A 23959-nucleotide genomic window follows, 5' to 3' on the forward strand; every position below is an offset into this window, starting at 1 on the left:
TGGATTTTATTCTATCCTAACAATTCATTTTCATGGGAATGGATGGTACCCTTGAGATGACCGCTGCTGCGAAACACTGGAGTTTTTATGTAGACTCTCAAGATTTGGATACACAATCTTTTGTTTGAGTCTTTGCCTCAGTTTCCTGATTATTGATCCAACATCAAAGGATTTATAAAAAGTTCTGAGCTATGAAAATATAAGTCAAGTATATTTCAGGCTTTGTGAGTGCATATGTTCCCTTTCGGTTCTTAGAGAGACACTGAAATGAAATGTGTGCAGGACACTTTTTACCCCATGATGATGTTCGACTCTCCACTGTTCCTGACCAGACCCCAGTCGTGCATTGAAAACTCCCACAGCCTATTTAATAAATGAGTACTGTACACTGTAGACAAAATAACATGTGAAGATCTTGTATTAGAAAGAGAGGAGAAATTGTGAGTGGATAAAACTTGATCGCTCTTTCTAAAGATGTCTGATGGACATACTGTGTTTGTGTGTAAAAAGAGCCACAATTGTATTAATACAGAGACAAGTTTATTAAAAGGTTGTAAAGAGAATTAATTCAGATATGGTTATTTTGCAATTGCCTATAGAATGTAATTCGTTAAATGTTCTGCTGTACATTGCAGAGCGTTGTCTTGATCAAAATAAAATTGTCAAGGCAAATTGGTCACCTTATTGAGTTGTTACTCCCCTCCACCAGGAGGCAGCAAATATCTCAATAACACTGTTTTTTTTTAATGTGCTGCTCTTAAACTTCTCACGTATAATTTACCTACTGGTATACAAACCAACTTTAATGTATTTAATAATATATGGATTTCATCAAAACACAGCCACTTTATAAAGGAATGTTCAAATTTACAGGCTTTTACTGTAAATGCTTTTTTTGGTTTGCTTTTTTTAGGGAATCTAAACTATTGGACATGGAACATTCCCTTAATGCTGTTGATATAGCATGACACTTTATATTTTTATAGATGAAGATGCAGACTGACCCCATTAGGCAGAAATTTTGAATTAGTCTGACGCATTTTGTTCACTGATTTCTTGTTCTAATAATCTCTTATTTCACTCTTAAATGGAAATTGCAAACTATTTCCTTTCCATTCCAATCGATCCGTTTTCTTGCAAGTCTTTGCAATAGTAGAGTTTGTTCTAATCCAGTGTTTTGCTATGATTTTTAGATACTAAACCTCAAATAGGAGATGCTGTCACTTAACAGTGCTGAACATGTACTCGGTTTGCTTTTTATGGTTTACATATTACAAGCATTAGGTCAGAGTTTTAAATGAAGCACTAAACATCTTGGATACCCACTGTTGTGCGGAAATTATTCACAAAATTTGTTAGAGAATGAATGAGAAATTTAGAAATGACCTGGTGCTTCACTTCATTTTATTTTATGGGGTGGCATCAAAAAAAGGAAACAAAAGAAGAAAAAATCCTATTTATCACCTCATGGAAAATGTGACATTTACACACACACAATGCAGAGTTGGCACAAATAAAAAACAACAACTTTTGGTTTTAAAATGGCTATTTCAACACCAGTACAACAACATGGATCCATGCTCTTTATCACAGGTTTAAGGGTCATTTACAATTACTGTGAAGCTGTTGGAAAACTGAAGCAATGGGTGCAAATATCTGCCTGATTGACTTTCTGTGGTAGAGTTAAAAAATGTTATAACACTAATACTGTTAAGTTCGGCTTTATATACTGTATATCAGGGTTTAACTTCCATCGTGGCATTGAGATTAATTGTAAAATACATTGTGTTAAACTACAGTGTTGTGTATGTATTACACACGCAATAAATAAAGGAATACAAAAATAATACGTATATAAAAAGGTTCTACAAATGAAACATTTGTCGATGACAATAATACTGATGGTATTACACAATATACACATGCATAAACACAAAAAGGAATAAACATTTTGAAATGCATTGAAATTAATAATACTATAAGGTCTGCTCAGACACAATCAACTTAAACATTTTTAATCCTATGCGCCTCTTTCAAAGTGCTGCTTTCTCTGTGCACTTCACAGTCATATTACATTTGCTTTCTGCATGACTTCGGGATGCTAGGTTTTGTTTCCTCTATTGGGCCGTGCACGTTAGAAGTCTAAAGAGAACATCTGCTGATGATTATAGGTTGTGCTCTCCAATACAATCCTATGATTCATACATTTCTTTCAAGTATATTTCTTTCATAACTGTTCAGCAAATAATCCTCAACCTGCTTCTAATTGGTTTGTATTCATTACTACTTGGTTTGGCTAGTTGTTTAAGGTTATTCTTCATATGTTTGGCTACATATGTTGTATTTTCTTTTTTCCGGCAATACCAAAGTAGGTTAAGAGAGAGAAAAAAACATTTCTAAACACTGAAAACCAGCATGAGCTATAACAGCTTGACAAGTGTGCCATTTGATTGACTGAGGGCAGTGTTACAAACTTAAATATTTCTGTAAAACTGTCATATCTTTAGTTGACTGAAGTCTAGATTGTCCGGTGTGACTGTGGAGAACTGTTAATGTTTGTGAATGGCACTTACAGCTTGGCGGTCTTGCATAAGGCTGTGGGTGTGCAGAGCATCTCCTATGAACACAGACTGACACATTACAACATAAAGCCATGTGAAGATGAATGAAACAACAGGTCAAACTGCCTTTGAGGTTGACACTTTTTTTTTTTCCTTAAGTTTTTTGTTTTCATATGGTGTCATGATCGTAAAAAGTATGTTTTCAAAACTTTTCTTTTTTCTTTCTTTTCTTTTTTTTTTTTTTTTTACAGTTACAAATATTTTGGAGTGCTTATTACAAAACATCTTTTTTAAATCGAATTCAAATCTGATTTGAATAATTATTCAGTTGAGTATTTCATTACAAGTGACCAGTTTTAAAATACAAATAAACATTCCTATGAATATTTCCATAATAAAATGTTCTTATTTTTTTTTTGTAAATGAGCTATTAATAGTGAAGTGCAATTTAATTTCCTTCATTAGGCAGATAAACAATCAGATGGGAAAACGAGGCAATGCAAACAACGGCTTGCCTGATTAACATGACAAAAATACTCAATGGTATCTTAAACTTGAGGCATTAAGTATCTGTGGTTAATTTCACAAAGAAATGTCCAGGTCATATTTCAGCCCCCAAAAAATCAAGTTAAAAATTATATTTTGCATCAAGAAAATAGCCAAATATACAAAACGTGCATTTTTCATTGGATTTGGACAATTAAGCATATTAATGAGTTTCCATTACTGTGATGTTATTAAAAATAACATTCTGTCCGGAAACAAAAAGTTGCTTATTTTTTTCAGCATGAATTAAACTTTATGGCATAAATTAAAATCAATGTTTATTTACAACTGTTTTAAAGTATTTAAAAATGTATGTGATGGTCTTAAAAATAGCCTTCATTGTCTTCATGCAAAATATAATTTTTTCTTTTTTTTCTTTTGATTTTTCAAGTGAAATATGACCCTTCTTGACAGTTTTCATGAGAATCCCCCCCATAAGTAAACCAGTTATACCTGCAGTGCAGAATTTAGTTTTGTTTCTCAAAACTTTAAAATACTGATTTTCGTAAACTTCATTGGCAAATATAAAAGTATAGAAATCTGACTGTACAGAGCAACAAAAACACGTGAATACTGATAAATCGAGATACCGGGGGCGGTTCAGTAACGGAACGAAGCCAAACAACTGAAACTTTAAAGTCCTGCGAAGTCTAGTTGAGTTGGAGTGTCTGTTTCTCCTTCTTAAAAAAACAAGGAAATATTGTTTTGTAAATCAGGCACACCTGGGTTTTATACAGGGTAAAGAACTGAGACAGTTTCCGTTGCAACCGACGAATGTACGTTTACGATGACAAGCTCATCGCCTCTTTCATTAGTCTCACATGAGTGACTGTAAAAAGAGCGTTCATCCTTCAGTCCTCGGTTGCCATCTCTGTGTTTTCTTCATTATTTGTGAGAACTGTGTCCTCCTCCTTTGACTCCTCCGTCTCCATAACATCTTCCGCTTCCACAGTTTCCTCCTCCAGAGTGTCAGCATCTCCGATCTCCACTTCCATCACCATTCCTCCTTCCTCAGTCTCTTGCTCCTCACGTCCTCGGTCCTGCTCTTCCTCTCCGCCACTCTCCTCCTCATCTTCGTAATCCTCTCCCACTCGCACCACTCTGATATCGCTCATGTCCAGAGCGGTCAAATCCTCTTCCTCCTCTCCGTCGCTCTCTCTCTCGTCCGAGTCGAGCTGAGAGGGAGGAGTGGAGGTGCTGACCTGCTCCGGCAGCTCATGAGTGTCTCTCTTGCAGTAGGAGTATCTGTGGTTCATGTGCTGAGAATAAGAGCCCGAGTGAGAGAAGCGCTTCCCGCACTTGTCACACTGGTAGGGCTTCTCTCCGGAGTGTAGTCGGGTGTGCTCGATCAGGTGGTGCTTGTGTTTGAAAGCTTTGTTACAGATGCCGCACTCGTGAGGTCTCTTACCTGGAATGATGATGATGATGATGCAATATGATGAGGTTAGCATATTACCAGGTAAAGTAGCAGGCAAATGTATTGGGACACTTTAAAAATGTATGAATGTCACCGCATTAGATCAGGGGTTTCAAATGTTATAAGCTGAGATATAATATCATATATACTACTATAGTAATACAACTTAATTGTAAAATAAATGGAAATGGAAAGGAGTAGTTATATTTTACTGTGGAATTCTTTTGTCTTAATTTCTCAGTAACGAGTTACTAGCGGTTAATAGTGGAAATCTAATTTGTATATTCATAAATTATATCTATATATTTTATTATTCTTTCAAAGATAACATTTATCAAAAAAATGTATGAAGTGTAATTACATTTTATGTTTTACTTGTTCACAGACTCCTGGTTGAAAACCCTGGCAAATATCTTACTTATCTTACTAAATGTTATATGTAACCAGGAGGTGGCGCTATTTCACCATATGTTTCATGTTTTTCTTCCTACCTTAATTGCAAACAGGTGTTGCTTGTTATAGTGATACTGGTATGACCTGAACAGGATGCAAGCTTCTACAGACTCTCTTCTCCCAACTCCAAACCATGCTACATAGAATGTGTTACTGAGAATGCCTGGAATATGTTGATTTTGGAGAGCTTTGTATGGAGCTTATGATTGTTTCTCTGTTTCTTTGTGTTTGGACAGAGTAAGGCAAAATCAAGATTTTGTCTGCTTTTTTTTCTTTTCTTTTTTTTTTCTTAAGGAAAAGCTAACTGTTAGATTTGTTTTGAGGTTATCTGAGGTCCCTCTCCTTTTTTATTTATTATATTTATTTTCATCTTATTTAGTTTTTGTTTTATAATAATATTAATAATAATATTGTTAATTATATTGATTTATTTTTTGTTATTTGAGGACCTGTCCCTCTCCTGATGAATTAAATGACTCCCCTGGTTTATCTTAAACTTTATTTTACTTTATCATTATTTTTACATTTACCGATATATATATCTATATATATATATATATATATATATATATATATATATATATATATATATATATATATATATATATATATATATACATCTATATATCAGCATGTGTTTTATTTGGAAATCACTCCCAACACTTTAACTTTGCAGGCACCACCAGATGAGGTACAGGTATATTTATCTGACATGACTACATTTTTAAGTGTCCAATTTAGGTAAATCGTGTCATTTTTCCGTACCTGTGTGTTCATACTTGTGTCGCAGCAGTGAGCTGCTCTTCTGGAAGATTTTGTCACACAGATCGCAGGCGTACAGGCCACCGACAGTCTTCCTTTTCTTCTTCATTAGAGATGACTCTTCATCATTCTGGTCCTCTGACACACAGTCTGAAGCCGCGTCCGCCACCTTCTGAGGGAAAGACAGACAAGAGTGAATGAGTCCGGAATGATGTCATCATGAAAGGTATGTGCAGAACCTAAAGTTTGTGTGTATTTGTTGTGCTTACCGGACAGTTGTTGAGTATCACCTTCCCATTTGTGTCTGTCAAAGATTTGTCGGGTGTTGTGACGCTGGGGTTGGTGGTGTAGGTGTAGGTGAGCTGGGGGATGAGGATGGTTCGTTTGTTACCGGATATTGCTGTGCTGATGCACGGAATACCACCTGGCTCTGCTATAGCAACCAGCGTTGGCAGTGACGCGGTCACAATGTTTAATGGACCCGTGCCAGCCTGCGTCACATAGATGGTGTTCCCTGGCAACAGTTGCTTCTTAAGGCAGGTGAGGTTGAGCGGTTCCTTTTGGGTGGAGACCGGCAGCTTAGTGGTGGTGCTGGCTTGAGCGGAGCTGGACTTGGGGAGCGAGAGATCCAGAGGCTCACACTGCAGCTCCTCCTCTACGTCTTCTGTCTTGACAATGATGAGATCATTGGTGGAGACACCGGCTGGAGGGGAGGCGGGTGAAGTGGCGCTTTCACTTTGGGTGTCTGCTGAGGTGTCATCAGGGGGTTGAGTGGGAGTGCAGGGGGCTTGGGTGGAGCTCGTTCCTTCAGGTGCAGCAGGTGGTGTAGTTTTCTTGGTCAGAAAAAGCAAAACATTCATATGTTTAGGTAATACACATTCATTTTCAAAAGCATCATTAATGACAACATTAAGAAAATGTCTTGGGCTTGACAAGATTATTACATAATTACTTTTGATTATTTAATCTAATGATCTGTGATGTTAACATACGCTTTACAAAAACAATATTTGAAATCCAATTGCATTTTGCCATCCAAATGTTTTTAGAAGCTAATATTTGAATGTAAAACATGAAAACAATTATTATTAACTTCTTATGTTAACTTTTGTATTGTTACATTATATTTCATTGAATAAAGTTGTTTATTAATAAGAAATATTGATATTTCTTAAAATTTACTAGTAAAAAGTCAGATTGTGAAATATTATTTAAAATTTTAAATATTTTAATTAGTTTCTTTTTGAATATATTTACAAATTTGGTTGTTATCAACATTGAAAACATTACTGCTTAATATTTTTGTGGAAACATGAAAAGCAGTAACACTTATTTGAAATATATAATTTTTTATAATAATAAAGTCTTTTCTGCTGCTTTTAATAAATTCAACATGTCTTTGTTAAATAAATAAAAAAATGTTATGGTTGTATATGCACCGTGTGTATATATACAGTATATATTTTTATTTGTAAATTTAATTTAGCATTTCAAAATCTGTCATAATGTTTCAGAGCTTTAAAGAAAGACTCAACAGCTTCCTAAAATCCTAACATTTTATCATGAATCCACGTTAAGATAAAAATGAATTACTTTTTTTAGGTGCATCTGTGTTAAGCATTTGCTTAATTATGCAATGATTAGTATTTATTGTCAGAAAAGACAAAATTCAGAATTGTGACAGCCCTATTTTACCATTATATAAAATGTTCTGTACTTACCTCTTGATTGTTTTTCAGGTTGCCTGCAGTCTTGAGCAATATCTTCTTGGAGCGCATCTTCTGGTACCACTTGCTGACCGCCTCGAGAGGTAACTTGACTGTCTTGGCCACCTGAGACAGCTGCTCCTCGCTAGGATCTTGGTTCTGACTGTAGGCCTTCAGAAGAGGAAGGAGGCGTTCCGCTGCTCCGCTCTTATCCTTATCCAGTAGAGAGGTGAGAGATATAGTTGTGGGCGACCCTTTGGCGTCACTGTCTTCACAGTCTGAAGGCTTACGTTTACTCGAGGAGCTGTCGCAAAGCAGACACGCCGCGTAGTTATGGAAGTTATCTCCACAGGTGACGCCGCTGTGAGCCATTCCGGAGTGTGCCACTGCCTCAGTTGTCGCCGTTGTTTGTTTCCCTCCTTTATTTTCATCTGTTTGCATCTCGTTCTCATCTTCACTCTGTATTTCGGCCTTGATCTCGGCCGGAGAGGCTGGTTCGGTTTTGATTATGATTTTTGGTGGTGCGGTCAGGTTTTGTTTTTCACATCTATCCATCGAATCTGTATTTTCAGTTGTCTCCTTCTCTGCTGTTGGAGTGTTTGTAGTCTTCTCTGGAGTTGATTTAGTCTCAGTGCTCTGCATGTTGGAACTAGCGACAGGTATCTGTCGAACAACGAGGCTCTGTGTCCCATCAGCCCTTCTCACCAGCAGTAAAGTTTGCTGGGTGAGCTTTGGTTGTGCGGCCCGAGCTTGAACCAACCTGGCGGCCTGCGCAGGCGTTATCTTGATGATAGACGGCGTTTTGCTGAAGTTTCCGGTTTGGACTGGTTTAATGATGTTTACCTGTGTAGGTTTAGGTGTCCCTGATGTTTGTGTTTCAGTCGAGTTGGACTGTACCGACTGAAGCTGCACCACGTTTGGCTGTGCAACATTGGTCGATTTTGCCTGTGTTGTACTGGTTTGCGTCACTGTGGGCTGCGTTGTGTTCACTTTTACTGCTTTGAGTTGTGAGTCCAGCTGGGGGTTGTAATTGATGATAATTTTGGCATTTCCGTCTTGTCCCACAACTGGCAAAGAGATGGCGGAGATCACCTGCGGCTGCGTTTGCTGCGGCTGCTGCTGCACCATGATGGCTTGCGGCTGCGCTGACACTTGACCTACGATTTTAGCACTCGTTCCATTTCCATTGGTGCTAGTCAACACCTGTCTGATGACATTACCATCCATCGCTGCGTTCAGCGCATTTTGTAAGTCACTTAAGTTAATACTTATTGGCTGGACAAGCCCGACAGTGGGCAGGACCAACGTCTGGATGATGCCTTGTGGAGCCGGGACTCCATTGGTAGTGGTGGAGGCTATTGTGGGTGTTGTTGGTGCAGGTTTGGGTGGCTGTTCGATAGGCTCCTGTTTGATCTGTTTCAGGGGGAGTTGCTCTTGCAGAGGTTTGTTGGTAATGTCCACCTTCTCCCTCAGAAGGATATGTGTCGGGTGAGAAACGGTAAGAGCCGTTTTCACTCCAGGTGTGCGAGGCAGGCCGTTGACCGCAGGGGTCACGCTCGCACACTTCTTACTGCTAATGTGAGAGCTGTAGGACCCCGAGTGTGAGAAACGCTTCCGACAGTTAGAGCACTCATACGGCTTCTCACCTGGATTAACACAGAGAGAAAGAAGCTTATGACTTCTAAGTATATGTAGTTGAACATGTTGGGGTCAGTAGGGTTTTGAAAGAAATTAATGCTTTTATTCAGCTAGGTTGCATTAAATGAATGAATCTCAGTTCCCACAAAAACTTTTAAGTGGCTTTACACTGATTTTCAACACTGATGATAATAAGAAATGTTTCTTGAGCACCAAATTAGCATATTAGAATAAATTCTGTAGGATCATGTGATACTGAAAACTGGAGTAATGGCTCTTGAAAATTCATCTTTGACATCACAGGAATAAAATCTATATTAAAATATTTTAAAATGGAAAACATATATTAAATTGAACAAATATTTAACACTTTTAATAGTTTTTTCAGACTTTTGAGCTTTAGAGACGCTTAAAAAAAAAAATCACAAACGTCAAACTTTTATACACTAGTGTATACATTTATAAAATGCTCAGTGCTAACAAATAGTTCAAATATCAATTTCTATTTATTTTTTTATTTAAAGCAGCTTAATGGGAGATGTTTTATACTGTTCAAACTTGCATAATTAAACATTGTAAATAACATATTCTTAATATAATAATTTTACATAGTCCACATTTGTACATTTGTAAAAATGAAAGGTTATTATAGAAGCTTGTTAAGGAAATTGTATAGCTCACAATTGCAAATGTATCTCACAATTTAACTTATATACATATTTACCTCTTATTTTTATGTGTTCCCATTTTTTCATTTATTTTTTTAATTATTTTTTCAAAGCATACTGAAAAAAGAAAATATTACTCAAACATTTGTATTAGCAATTTCCTGGTGTTTCCCTCAGACAGCGTGAATATGTATAAGTATCATGTAGTTCATAACTGGTGGTGTGTTGCTTAACAAATCTTGTTTACTGAATACACTTAGCAAAATGCAGGGCTAACCCGCGTGATGCAGGATTTTTTTAATCTAGGGTTACATGCGATGCTAAAAATAAAAAAATGAACAAGGTTAAAAGTGGAAAGGGAAAATTTAAAGTTGTTCCAAACCTGTCTCAGATTATTTCTTCTGCTGAACACAAAAGAAGATATTAAGAAGGTTGTTGGTAACTAAACAGTTGTTGGCCCCCCTGACTTCCGTTGTATAGAAAAATACAATGAAAGTCAATGGAGACAAACATTTTTCCAAATTTCATCTTTGTTTTCAGTTGATGAAAGACATTCATACAGGTTTGTAACAACTTGAGAGTAACACAATTTTTATTTTGAGTTTACAAAAGTGTTAACAAGAGTAAAATGATATTTCCTGTATTTAACTGACCGCTGTGTATGCGTAGGTGCTCCTTCAGGTGATGTTTGTATTTGAAGGCCTTGGAGCATTCTGTACACTTGAACTTCCTGTTTCCGCCTGACTGAGAAATAGTCCGCTGAAAAGAGACAGACAGGAAAAGGCTGTTTGAAAGCGTTTTTGAGTCAACACGCGACTGTGAACAAAAGCTCTGTGTGATTTCCTCCACAGAGGTGTGAACATTGTGAAGGTGCGAGAGCAGCGCCGTACCTGCTCCCGGATGTGTCTGTGTGAGGTCATGTGACGGACGAGCTGCGTGCGGTAGGTGAAGGTGTAGCTACAGAGGGAGCAGCAGTAGTTGTCCTCGTTCTTTTCATGGCGTAGTTTAATGTGGTCCTTCAGCGACGTGTGACGCTTGTAACCGCGGGAACAGTGCGGACAGGTGTGCAGCTGCGAGAATGTGTCAGGAGTACCTGAGAGACAGATGCACCATTAAATACACTGTAGCCAAAAAAAAGCAACTGAAGGAAAGACAAAAATTTGGTGGCTACCGTTCTCATCGTGAACCCCTCGCTCTGGCGTTCTCGGATGTTCCTCTGGGCCGTCTGAGTAAATATGCTCGGTTTCGGTCTGCTTTTCCTCACCGGCCACTTCATCATCAGCACCATCTTCCTCATCAGTGACACACTCCTCTTTCAAACACACACAGGCAAATTAGAACAGGTTGATTTTCTCAGCATGAAATACAGGTGTTGGTCAAAATAATGTGAACACCTGGGAAATAAGCAATAGTACTTTATTAAGGTGTTTACCACCATTTGTCTTTAATACAGCTTCCAACTCTCTTGGAATAGATTCATACAATGAGTGAATGTCCTGCAGTGGAAAGTCATGTACAGAACATCTGCCAGTTGCTTTAGAGATGTTGAAGGAGGCAGTCTACTTCGCACTTTTTTTTTCTCCAAATCTGCCCACAGTGGTGATATAATATTCAAGTCAGGTAACTTGTTTGGTTTGGGAAGAAGCTGAAGTCAGAGAGTACAGACAACTAAAAAATTGATTAAAGATCATCACAACATTTTTTCGCTGTTGCCTATCCAAGCCCTTTTCCTTTTGGGTTGAAACATACACATAATGATATACAAAAAACAACCTGACTGCATCTTTGTTTAGTGAAACAATGTGAAACACGCATTGGGTTTAATCGAAACGGATTAACCTACACACAGACACTGAATTTTTGGGTTGGATGGTAATGTAGCAGTCTTATGAAAGTACAGTGTAATTATATTTGACTGGGAAGTGTGCCAGTATGGCCCACAAGGACCAGGTGACGCATAACGAATGAATAACGACCCGAGAGAGGAATGAGCTCACATACACCTGATCCAGCCATCCTACGCTAACAGACTCTCACAGACATGTCAGTTCAATTATTTTTCCCTGTACTAAAGTGATTCCAATCTCTTAGACTTTCCATGACAAGCAGGCCTAAGTAGAGTAATAAACCAAGCCTTCCCTAGTTCTCAGCAGCTCGAGTGAAACTGAAAACTTGTGTTAGATCTAAAACTCCCTGTTGTTTTCTGCTCTGTGTCTGAATGCCCTGTCTGAAGCTGGAATATAGTGCATGCGCATGCTGACTTTGTAAATAGTTACAGAGGAAAAACTGGGCATCATACACTAAAAGACTGAGGAACAAACACTAGACTTTCAAGTTATTCCAGGCACAACAAACTCAAGCAGAAACATGCACTTTCTGGGAAGTGAAAACAATATGTGTTCTAAAATCAGCTCAAAACATCAAACGCATTTCATATCTTCTGACTGGATGAAAAATTCTGAAGCTAAAAAATCTCAATGCCCATCATACACTACGCATTTTTGTGAAATCTGTCAACTTGGATTGCCCAAATCTGTTGTTTCTAGCACTGACTTTTTCAATTGTTTCAGAGTATTTTTAACACTAGTAACCAGTTGGCATTACTAGTTTGTTCAGATCATGAAACCAAAGAATTGTTTTTACAATAAACTTTCAGAAACGTCTCAATCCCGCAGTGAGGGGAACAGTTCACCTATCTATTGATGAGTGCAGCAGCTGTATCAGACTCTACACCACAGAAGCCACGCTGTGATAAGATGTTGTATATCAAACATTAGTCACTCTTATTCTTGCAACTTTCTCTCTTATTGTTTTACTCACCGTCCTGTGTGCATGTGTCAGAGAGCTGCCGTGCTGCTTTGAGCTGAAATACTGAGGACTTTTGGTCAGGATCGTCAGCAATACTGTCCTCCTCTACAATGTGCAGTTTGTCTTCATCGTCTGAATCTGAGGTCGCCTCCGGCACACTGCTCAAACTCCTCACTACATGAAAAAGAGCGAATGACCTTATTAGTTAAGGATCACAGATGTTCCCGAATCCCCAATGAACAAAGATCTCCTTACTCTTTTTGCACTAATGGCCATGTTTGATGCTGTTTAATCACATGTGCATGTGTTTGCAAACAGGACACTTGTTTGTTCTGCTCAAGCGATGATGTGTCTAATCAGTAACAGCTGTGATTTTTGGCATAACAGAGGGTTAAAACATGTAAACACGCATGCACACTCGCATACAGAAATATATGAAAATGCATACAATACAAGGTATAATCTGTGCCCTGAAGACAGGAAGTGAAATTCGGTTCATTTTAGATCAGTTTCCTGCAGCCTAGAAAAGCTTTCACCTGCTGTATGACATCATCAGAAACACAATAGTAAATGGAAAGACAATATAAAAATGTTTTCAAAAGTACGTCACAGATTTTGACCTGGATTATTTATCTATATCTAAGAACACTGGTATTTAAAATGCCTTTCAATTGTGCACAAGAATATGAGCTACTGGAAAACTCATTTCTGATATGATTGTGCTTGTGCACAAGGCAGGATATGAAGAATACTTCCACATGTGCACAGATTTCAACATGTTTGGTTTCTATGGAGCTCATCCAGTTTCTTCTGCTGGCAGAATTAGAGGATGTCAACAGGAAGTGATGTAGAAGTGATCAGATTATGCAAAAAACTGTTCCTGTTTAAGGTTTCTGTTCCTTGAAATTGCCTACACAAAATAATGTCACATACCTGTGCATGCCCGAACTGAAAATTATTAAATTCTGCCAGACAGATGGAAGAATCGTTCAAAAACCTTCTACGTTCTCACAGCTGATTCAGATCACAGCTGAATATCTGGCCCATTCAGTAGACAGCTGAAATCACAGCTTTTAGCTATTTAGCAGGTGCACAATAATCAGAGATGATAGAAATGCATTTAAATGTGATCTTATTTAATTTCATTCATTGTTCCAGTCACATTGAAGAGCTTTTGTCTCTGAAAAAATAATGAAGACTGATGCTTCCTAGACGACTTGAAGTTTCAAGGTCAAGAAAACAGGTAAATTTCATAGTTTCACAAAGTACTTAATTCACAGAAATATTGTCCACTCCATTACTGCTAAATTTCTGTCTGTTCTTCACACAATGCTACTGTATCAGAAGTGCATGAGTTATACATTGCTTTTTGTGTCTCTTTTGGAGCCTGACTTTTTCTGGACTCCTTTATACTTCCACGGTCTGACTGTTTGGAAACAAGCAGCGTAAACATTCTTCAAAACATCTCCTAATGTGTTCCACAGAATGGAAGTCATACAGGATTTGTAATGACATGAGGGTGAGTAAATGATAAACAAGAAGTTATTATTTTTGGGTGCACTGTAAAGGACACACACACTTGTGCAGTCTTTTTGGGTGTGTTTATAGTGCAGCACCTGAGCAGCCGACAGTGCTGGCAGGTAGAACCGTTTGAGTGTGAACCCAATCAACACAATCAGGTCACCATGGCAACCTCAATTTCATGTGACATTTCCTGGGATGAGGTGATTTGGCTTGTTATAGAGTGCACCTGCCACCATATGCACACATACGCACACAAACTCTGAATTCATGCAGGAGAATACGGTTTCAAATAGGAACCCCTGCTATTCTGAAGGATAAGCAACTGAAAACACAAATAAACAACTTAGCGCACAGTTTGCATTGAAGAGCATGCAGACTTTCTTTGTCATCACAAATATATATTTTTAATGTTATATTACAAATTTCAATGATATTTTACAATATTATTGTTTACTGTATTTTTGATCAGATAAATGCAACATTGTTGTGCATATTTCTTTAAAATTTGAACAGTATGTTTTCAACTGATACCAGATAATCAGTTTTTTTTGTTTGTTTATACAAGCATATGTATGTGTTTATACAGGGTTATGTGCGTATTCATACCCAGTTTATAAACTCCTTTCAGAATTTATATAAATATATATACAAGAGAAAACTCTTTTTTTTTCCCCGTTTAGTACAGAAATTTAGTATCTTTCACAAGCTACATAAAATATTGTGTATATATCTGTCCCAAACAACAGATAATTAAAGAAGCTACTATTACTCCTATAACGATTTCTGTCAACTGTTCTATGGAATAAATATAAATATCTATGATGTGAAATGGCTTTCTCTTTTTCTTATAGTAAATTTAATCGCCAAATAAAATGTGAAATGTAAAAATCTTGCAATTCATGCTCAACTGAATAAATATATTTTAATGTTTGTGTTTGTGTACAGTCGAGAAAAGAGAAGGAAAGATGACAATAACTATCTCTATGGCATGAAATGAAAGTGAAAGTGAAGTGACATTCAGCCAAGTAAGGTGACCCATACTCAGAATTTGTGCTATGCATTTAACCCATCCGAAATGCACACACACAGAGCAGTGAACACACACACTGTGAGCACACACCCGGAGCAGTGGGCAGCCATTTATGCTGCTGCGCCCGGGGAGCAGTTTTGGGGTTCGGTGCCTTGCTCAAGGGGCACCTAAGTCGTGGTATTGAAGGTGGAGAGAGAGCTGTTCATGCACTCCCCCCACCCACAATTCCATCCGGCCCGAGACTAGAACTCACAACCCTTCGATTGGGAGTCCAACCCTCTAACCATTAGGCCACGACTTCCCCGAAGTTTTTTTTATACATTTTTTACCTACCCTGCCTTTAAGTGTCTTGCTCAGGGACACATTGGTGTCGCACAGTAGATTCAAACCCAGGACTCTCCGACCAATGGAATGCGTCTTATCCACTGCACCATCACCACCCCAATGTGGGGTGGGTGTGTGTGTGTGTTAGGACATAATCAATTTAGAGTAACTTGGGAGCAGTGGTCACCTGCTCTTTTGGTTAATAAGAGTCCATATGCACACTATATGAGCCACGTGAGACCAATTAAACACACTGTACTGTCTACCGGTGTGTTTTCTTTCTCTCATCATCCATGTAAACTCATTCACCAACATATCACTGCTTTGTTCTGTCACACAAACACAAGTCCCTCCCAACCCTCCCCCACCCTAAAAAAGAAAGAGAAAAGCCCTCCTCTTTACCCTGAGAAACTTTCCCCCTGCGGTACAAAGAGGCGGCAAACCGCCGGGAGAGATTAGCATGCAAAAAGAGATGCTCAGCAGTCACAAGCCCCCCACAAACACAGAGTGAAATGTGAAAAGCTCTTTAATGCCCTCTGTATCCCTTTTCTATCAACAGGGAAGTGTGAGAAGAGCTCAGTGCTACAGGTGCTCGTTTTGTCTTTGCTTGTCCCATGCATGCATGCACACATTAACTCATGCATTACAATATACTTGATTGTTATAAATGTAAATTGACATTTTAGGGCTCTTTTGTATGGTTTAGAAAAGGTAATTTACCTCACCCTGTAAACGTATAAGATATTCTACTTTATCAGAAATATAATATTAAAACTAACAAGACATAAAATTACCATAAAACAATTTCAGATTATTTTGTGTTGTTAATGATAAAATAACTGAAAATAAATCTGTGAGAAATGCAAACAAAAAACTATTATATATCATCTTATATTGTGTACAAATATAAGCTTCTTATATGCTTAGATATTTAAGCATATAATTATAAACTATGCTTCTCTTCCATCTTTATGACCCTATAACTCTAGCACTCTCTATTTTAATTCTATTTCTTAAAAAACTATTCATTTACTAACTGCTTGTTTTCTTTAAAAACATTAAAATAACAGTAGCTTCTTTAATCTTTTTTCATTCTGTTTTTTTTTATTATTTATTAAACAAATAACAAAAGCAAAAAAGGCATCTAACAATGACTTGCTCTATTATTTTTCAGTTCTATCGGTGTTATTATATAATTATAAACAACAAAAATATGCTTTAAGCTAACTGAGACTTGTTATAGCACTTGTGTATCATTGCTCTTTTGTCGTTTTTGATTGCTTCCACTGTCCTCATTTGTAAGTCACTTTGGATAAAAGCTTCTGCTAAATGTAAATGTAAAATATGCGTGCTCACACACACACACACAGTACTATATATATTACATTTATGTATGTACATGTATAATTAATGTATAGTTATACAAGTGTAATCAATTTTAGATATGTTATTACTAGGCAAGAATATATAATTATATTCGGTAGCACTTTATTTTACAGTCCTGTTCCTCATGTACATACTATGTACTTATTATAGTAATAACAATAACTATGTAATAATTAGGTACTTACCCTAAACCTAACCCTACCCCATGTAGTTACCTTGTATTACCAGAACTTTCTTAGATGAATACACTGTAGGTACACTATAAATACACTATAAGTACACATACTGTAAAATAAAGTGCAACCTTATATTCTCTCTCTCTCTCTATATATATATATATATATATTAAATGAATATTAATTATGTGTTTTTAATTATCATTAACACTAGAAATATACATTTACAGGGCTCCAGACTAACTTTTTACACTAGGAGCACAGTGGCCCCCAACTGAAAATTTTAGGGGCACAACCAGAAAATTTAGGGGCGCACACCGTAAATCAACATGCTAACCAAATCTACTAATTTCCACTGTATTACTAATAAATACTTTAATAATAGATGCAGAAATTACAATGTGCCGTTTCAAATTCAGTGTCACATTTTATTCTGCACTTTTGAAGATGCAACAACAAGATAAACTGACAGCACCATCGCTGTCAAGACAGTACAAATAGTAAACAAAATTCCATACACTCAGAATAAAAAATGTGCATAGTAAAAAAGTTTGTGTGCATGCTTTATCGTCGTTGTATGTTTCGTTAAGTTTTAAGCCATTCTTCCTTTGAAGGTCGAGCTGGCTTTTGTATTTGGTGAAAAGTAGTTCTAATAATTATAGTACCTCAGCCATCTGAATTCTTACAGCCAGTCTTCTCGAAAATGGTGAGTGTGGACCAGGGCCGGCCCTAACCAATTTGCAAGATTTTACCTGGCGCCTCATGCATATATATATATATATATATATATATATATATATATATATACACACACACACACACACACATTACAGCAGAACTGTTTCCAACACTCATAATAAATCATCATATTAGAATGATTTCTAAAGGATCATGTGATAGACTGGATGTCACATGTGACACTGAAGAATGGAGTAATGATGCTGAAAATTCAGCTTTGCATCACAGAAATAAATGATAATTTAAAGTATAATAAATTGAAAACAAATTATTTTAAGTTGTAATAATATAACACAATATTAAATTTTTTCTGTATTTTTGATCAAATAAATGCAGGCTTGATGAGCAGAAGAAACTTCTTTCAAAAACATTAAAAATAGTAATGTTTCCAAACTTTTGGCCTGTACTGTATCCCCCCAAAACTGCACAACTGTAGAGTAAAAAAAAAACAAAAAACAAAACAAAAAGTGATAATAAAAAATGCGTCTTAAAACTGATTGTACAAAATCACAGTCTGGGGACTCAGATCTCAGAACAACTGCTAACATTAAGTTTAAGGTAAAAATAACTGCCATGAAATTATAGTATCTTCTTACTCCTATGCAATAAATTGTTCTTTCACTACATCTCTTTACCTCTGTCTTTATCCTCTTCTCTTCTTTTTGGCACTGTATCTATCGCAGACTATGCTCATTTATAATGTGTCATGTAAATTCGGCCTTCCGTCACAATCAGGAAACTTTCACCGTGTCTAGAACTGGCGCGAGCTGCCAGGCCCGTTTCTACGAGCTGTGTGTTAACAGAAGCAGTGCTGTCTACATTGGATGCGGCGTCGGGCACGCTACACAATTACCAACAACTGATCGTGCGCGCACTCTGTTTCTGATGCACTTCAAGCACTCGATGGGTGGGGGAAGATTGAAGAGCCAGACTTTTTTTTTTTTTTTTTGCTTTATTTGGAAGTGTTTCGAATTAATGGTTTTTAAATAGTAGCCTATTATAAAAAAAAAATATGTAAAAAAAAAAAAAAAAAATCACTCGTTCACTCATTCTGGCGCCCCTATGGATGAGTGGCGCCCTTATTATTTGCCTATACCACGGGCCGGCCCTGGTGCGGACTTTTTTAGCCACACCAACCTCTGACTCTGAATCATCATCTGACGGTGACACTGTAGACTCTGGCACTGGTACACTAGCCGCAGGTCGGAAGAACGAATCAATAGTTCGCTTGCTCATAGCTCAGACGCACGCACATATCAGGTTGTGATGATATTTGTCTCGGTTTCCTTCCCACAGATGTTTACGCCCGCTCAATTATCTCTAGGCCCCTCCCCCTCCTCACATTTTAGCCACTTACAGTGGCCATTCCCTATTCTTCTCACACGCATTTGCCGCCTCACAGACAGGCATCACTCAATGAGACGCGAGTGTGTGCAAGTGTGTGTGTGTGTGTTTGCGTGCGTGCGTGCGTGTGCAAATCTACTGGTCGCACATGTGCGACTGGATGTAAAATTCAGTCGCACACTCTCAAAATTTGGTCGCAAAATGCGACCATTTGGTCGCAGTCTGGAGCCCTGATTTACATATATATACAGCGGGGACAATAATTACTTGTTCCCCTGCTGATTTAGTAAGTTTGCCTAGTTTATGGTATGTTTAATTTAACGTATAGAGACTATATACTTACCAAAAAATCCAGAAAAAACACATTATATAAAGGTTATAAACTGTTTTGCATTTCAGTGAGTGAAAAAATATTTGATCCCCAACCAAAACATGACTTAGTACAAAAACTCTTGACGGCAAGCACAGTGGTAAGATGTTTTTTGTAGTTGGTCAGCAGGATTGAACACATCTCGGGAGGGATTTTGATCCACTCCTCTTTACTGATCCTCTCTAAACCCTTGGTTTTTTTGCTGTCGTTTGGAAACTCAAAGTTTCAGCTCCCTCCACAGATTTTCTGAAGGATTGAGGTCTGGAGACTGGCTATGCCACTCCATGACCTTAATGTGCTGCTGCTTTTATTGCCTTGCCGGTAGGGCTGTGACGGTTGCTGTGACAACCGCGTCACCACCGCGGTTGTCTACTGCCACCGGCAGTAGTGTATGTGACGTCACACACTCTATAGCAAGCATAATACAACATTTTGTATATAAGTGTAATAACTGTAATAGTTGCAAATTCTAAGTCTACGGTAATTAAAAAATTACCTCAAACACAGCGTTTCCTTTAGATTGGCAGATTTGAGCGCAGGAAAAAAGTTTATGCATTCAGCACATTAATTTAGTGTTGAGCCATCTGCATTCATGTCACCCATCCGCGTTTGCACAAGTTCTCGTGATCGCAAACACTGGCTGGTCAGGTTTGGTGAGGCTTTCTCCAAACTGGCCAAATGCAAACAAGACAGCGATAAATAAAAATGCTAACAAGAAATATGGCAACGATTCCTATTTCAAAGAGAGCGCGTGCAGATGAGGAGTTATTGAGCTCGCTTTGTGGCGGAAAAGTATACCGGATGCAACTAATATATATATATATATATATATATATATATATATGTATATATTTTTTAATTATTATTATTAATCTTTTTTTTTTTTTTATCAACACTGCGCCACCGGCGGTTGTTGCTCCATGAATACCGCGGTGGTAAAAATCAGCCACCGTCACAGCCCTACTTGCCGGTATATTTCAGGGCAATGTCATGCTTGGAAGACCAATCCATGACCCATCTTCAAGTGTTCTGGCTGAGGTAAAAACCTGGGAAAAATTATCGTACAAGATTTTACAATACATTGCCCTGTCCATTTGCCCTTCAATGTGAAGTCATCCTGTAACCTTAGCAGAAAAACATCCCCAAAGCATAATGTTTCCACCTCCGTGCTTGACTGTAGGGATGGTGTTCTTGGGGCCTTGTGCAGATCTACAGTCTTGTCTCTGACATCCTTTGACAGCTCTTTGTTCTTGCCCATGGTGGTGAGAGAGGTTGGAATGGAAGATACAGATTGTGTGGACAGGTGTCTTATACACCTAACAAGCTGACATTAGGAGTAACTTCTTAAAGTGACAGGACTAATCTGTGTTCCACATGGGCCATAACCAATCCGTGGGAGCCAGAATTCTTGCTGGTTGGTAGAGGATCAAATACTTATTTCACTCACTGAAATGCAAATCAATTTCTAACCTTTATATAATGTGTTTTTCTGGATTTTCTGGTTGGTATTATGTCTCGATCTGTTAAAATAAACCTACCATAAAAATTCCAGACCCTTTATTTCTTTGTAAGTGGGCAAACATACAAAATCAGCAGGGGATCAAATAATTATTTTCCCCACTTTATATATATGTACATACACACACACCCACATATAGTATAAAATATACAAAACACAGTGAAATCTTAAAACAAGAGAATCATCCTGACCCGACAGAAATTATAAATGTTAACACGTGTGGCTTTAAAGGTCAAAGGCTGACTGAGGGTCATGAATGAGAAAGGGAAAACAAAAACCTTAATGTCTTCCTGCCTATCTGTATGCCCTTTTTTTTCTTTCTGTATTTCACTTGAGATGTGGATGAAAGTGTAAACTGCAACTGAACCAATGAAAACTCGAAAAGACCATGTGACCTAATTTCCGTGCTGTGACGCCCTAGGTCTCTGGAACATGTCAAGCACGAGAACCAGCGGCAGGAGAAATGAAAATAAAAGTCACGGCAGCATCACTGCTCCTAGTGCTTACGTCAGACCGGCCTATCGTCACACAATACATCCGTCTGCACCAAAAAATAAGTAAATAAATAAAAACCCGGTTTGCTGTGTATTCTTATAATATTTAATAACCAAGTCATATCACACGAAACATCCACAACATGTATAACAGAGACAAAACTGTGAGAAAACACTCGGTAACGATGGGCACATTGAATCAGCGCCTCTCTATACCTGAATCCTACCAATTTTTTCTCCATACAAAGAACGTGTGCTTATAAAGATTAATCCCCACAAAACAGCTTAAATCAGGTTTTTATGCTATTTTTTAAATAGCACATTTACTAAAGAAACGCCAATGAAGGCACCTATGTAGGTGTTTCGTCACCTATGCTACCTGGCTCGACTCCGACTCTCGCGAGCAGCAGCCCCGCCCTCACTGCAGCAAATAACGGTCCACACCGCCATTACACAAATAACGGTACCTTACGGAAAAAATGACCTGTTTGACTTCTGACCAGTAATGCGAAGGAAAGCACAACTAACAACCACCTTATGCACTATATCTTTCGTTCCCAACCACTTTACCGCTGCTGAAACTGGACTCCTGCGCGAAAATGAAAACAAAAACAAAACAACCTGCGTTCTAGCAACGAGCGTACAGCGTTATATTACTCATTAATAACGTTATATGAAATCCAAATAAAAGGTAAACGGTTATCACTGTGAGCGATGCGGACGACATGCACGTCTGCAATCAAACACCGTCATCATCTTCTCTCTCTCCAACGTTAACGTTACCTGCAGAAGTTGCCATTTGCCGTAGCGTGCTCTGGGCGCCTCTCTCGCGCTTCGCACGGGCAGATACCGTTTCACACACCGATTCCCTTCCACCGTCTGGGCAATCCCGGCTCTGGACACACGAGGAGGGTGATGAACGGTAAACGAGGACATTGGCTCGCTCCGTTGTCTCCTCACCGTTCAGGTAAACACGTTGACGGCTCCTGAGCGTGTTACGTCGCGAGCGTATCCGCGCTCGTTGTCTCACGCACGCACGCACGCACGCACAGGAAAAGGTAGCATGGTGCTCATAACTGCACGGCGGACCGGATTACCGGAAAGGTTATTTAAAGAGAAAGCAACGTCAAACCAGAAATCAACAGCATCTATTCCGTGTTTGGCGTGGATGTTTAGATAAGAGGTGGACGAAAGCAATATGCTCTTTTAACATTACTTTATCAAGAGATGCAGAGTTGACTTCTTGTGGTATTTCTCTGCAGAGTGTAACATTTCTTGCTCTAATGAGGAAATGGCAAAATCTAGTCATATATTTAAATGGAACACTTTTAATAATATGGCAGAGTATTGTCTGTTATTAATTAAACTAAACTAAAATCTATAACAAACATCCAGCTAAAGAAAGATCGCTATGGGATTAAGGACTGGACGCTCTTAAAGGTATAATGTTAGTCCAGAAAAAACTATATTATACTACTGCCTTATAGTCACTTATTGCAAATTTTGCAATGCAAGTAAATGGTTACTGAGACTGTCATTCTGCTGAACATTTCATAGACATACGTTTGAAACAACATGTTAAATGATAACATAATTTTGGGGTTGAACTGTACTTTTAAGTGTTTCGTTAGATTTGTGAGCAACAACTGTCAAGAATCCCACTAAGTGACATCATTTGAATGCAAATAAAAGTTTATGCTTTAGTGTTGTCAGTACTCTAGTTTTGAATGAGTGTAACACCATTTGATTTACTCTACAAGTTTTTGATCAAGCAAATTCTAAAATAAAACAAAACGCGAGTCGTTCCGTATAACGGTCCGGACAGGCTCAGGTATACGGGTGCAGCACACTGGGACAGCCCAGCCCGTTCCCATAGTACACAACTTCATAAGTCGTCATTAAACTAGTCCAAAGATGAAAAAAAAAAAAAAACAACTGGATGATTTTTAAAGGAACTTCTCGGCCTTTCCGTTCTCGTGTGTGTGTGTCTGGTTTCAGCCTGTGGGACTCACCGTTGTTGCGTCGCGGCTGTGTCTGTTTTCTGCGCTGGCACCTGGGGCCATCCGCCATTATTTTTTACACTGTGTCTGAACAGTATATGGTCTGAACTCTGCCTCGCGAGTTGAGCCCCAGTCCCCCCTCGGTTACCCCCTCCCCATAACAGGCCCCTCTCCGCACCTGGTTTACGACATTCTGCTTTACGACATAACCTTTTAATACTGTCTATGGTGAGGTGAGAACACCTTTTCTCTGACGCCCCCCCCCCTCCCCCTCCTGTGTGCAGCTAACCACTACTTCAAACCTGGGGCAACATTCTATATGTGTAATAAGAGTTTATTACATTAAGGAGCAAGCGGACAAAAAGAGTTTAGAAGGACGTTTACGATTTACGGGGAATAAGATTATTGTAATATCGGGAGCGCCCCCGAGAGGCTGGGAAGTCTGATGACGTAGTTTGTTTAAGTCTTTAAATTCTGGTTACATGTTAGCGGTCT

At 38.3% G+C, this 23959-nt stretch overlaps 1 protein-coding gene across 4 annotated transcripts; it reads right to left on the reverse strand.

Annotated features, from left to right (window-relative positions):
* Positions 1–1387: 1387 nt before the first annotated feature.
* Positions 1388–23608, reverse strand: LOC113045378 (zinc finger E-box-binding homeobox 1-like). Of its 4 annotated transcripts, none has more exons than XM_026205736.1 (9): positions 23477–23608; positions 12572–12733; positions 10923–11063; positions 10642–10844; positions 10405–10510; positions 7461–9091; positions 6009–6572; positions 5743–5908; positions 1388–4515 (listed from the first exon to the last, which is right to left on the reverse strand). In XM_026205736.1, the coding sequence occupies exons 1-9, from the start codon at positions 23532–23534 to the stop codon at positions 3959–3961; spliced, it is 3588 nt and encodes a 1195-aa protein (XP_026061521.1). In that variant the 5' UTR covers positions 23535–23608; the 3' UTR covers positions 1388–3958. The 4 variants fall into 4 exon arrangements, with proteins under 4 accessions (XP_026061521.1, XP_026061520.1, XP_026061525.1 ...); XM_026205735.1 differs by having other exon boundaries at positions 5743–5911; XM_026205740.1 differs by lacking the exon at positions 23477–23608 and adding an exon at positions 22248–22641 and having other exon boundaries at positions 5743–5911.
* Positions 23609–23959: the final 351 nt, after the last annotated feature.

This window comes from Carassius auratus, chromosome 27, assembly GCF_003368295.1.
Source record: "Carassius auratus strain Wakin chromosome 27, ASM336829v1, whole genome shotgun sequence".
In the NCBI taxonomy this organism is placed as follows: Eukaryota; Metazoa; Chordata; class Actinopteri; order Cypriniformes; family Cyprinidae; genus Carassius; species Carassius auratus.

What these genes read in the sequence shown, in the direction of transcription:
- LOC113045378 (XM_026205735.1), bottom strand. Translation starts at nt 23,534, where the DNA reads ATGGCGGATGGCCCCAGGTGCCAGCGCAGAAAACAGACACAGCCGCGA. An exon ending in ACAGCCGCGACGCAACAACG is followed by an intron (nt 12,734 to 23,476) that starts GTGAGTCCCACA and finishes TTTTTCATGTAG; the next exon opens with TGAGGAGTTTGAGCAGTGTG. An exon ending in ACACAAGTATGAACACACAG is followed by an intron (nt 4,516 to 5,742) that starts GTACGGAAAAAT and finishes TCATCATTCCAG; the next exon opens with GTAAGAGACCTCACGAGTGC.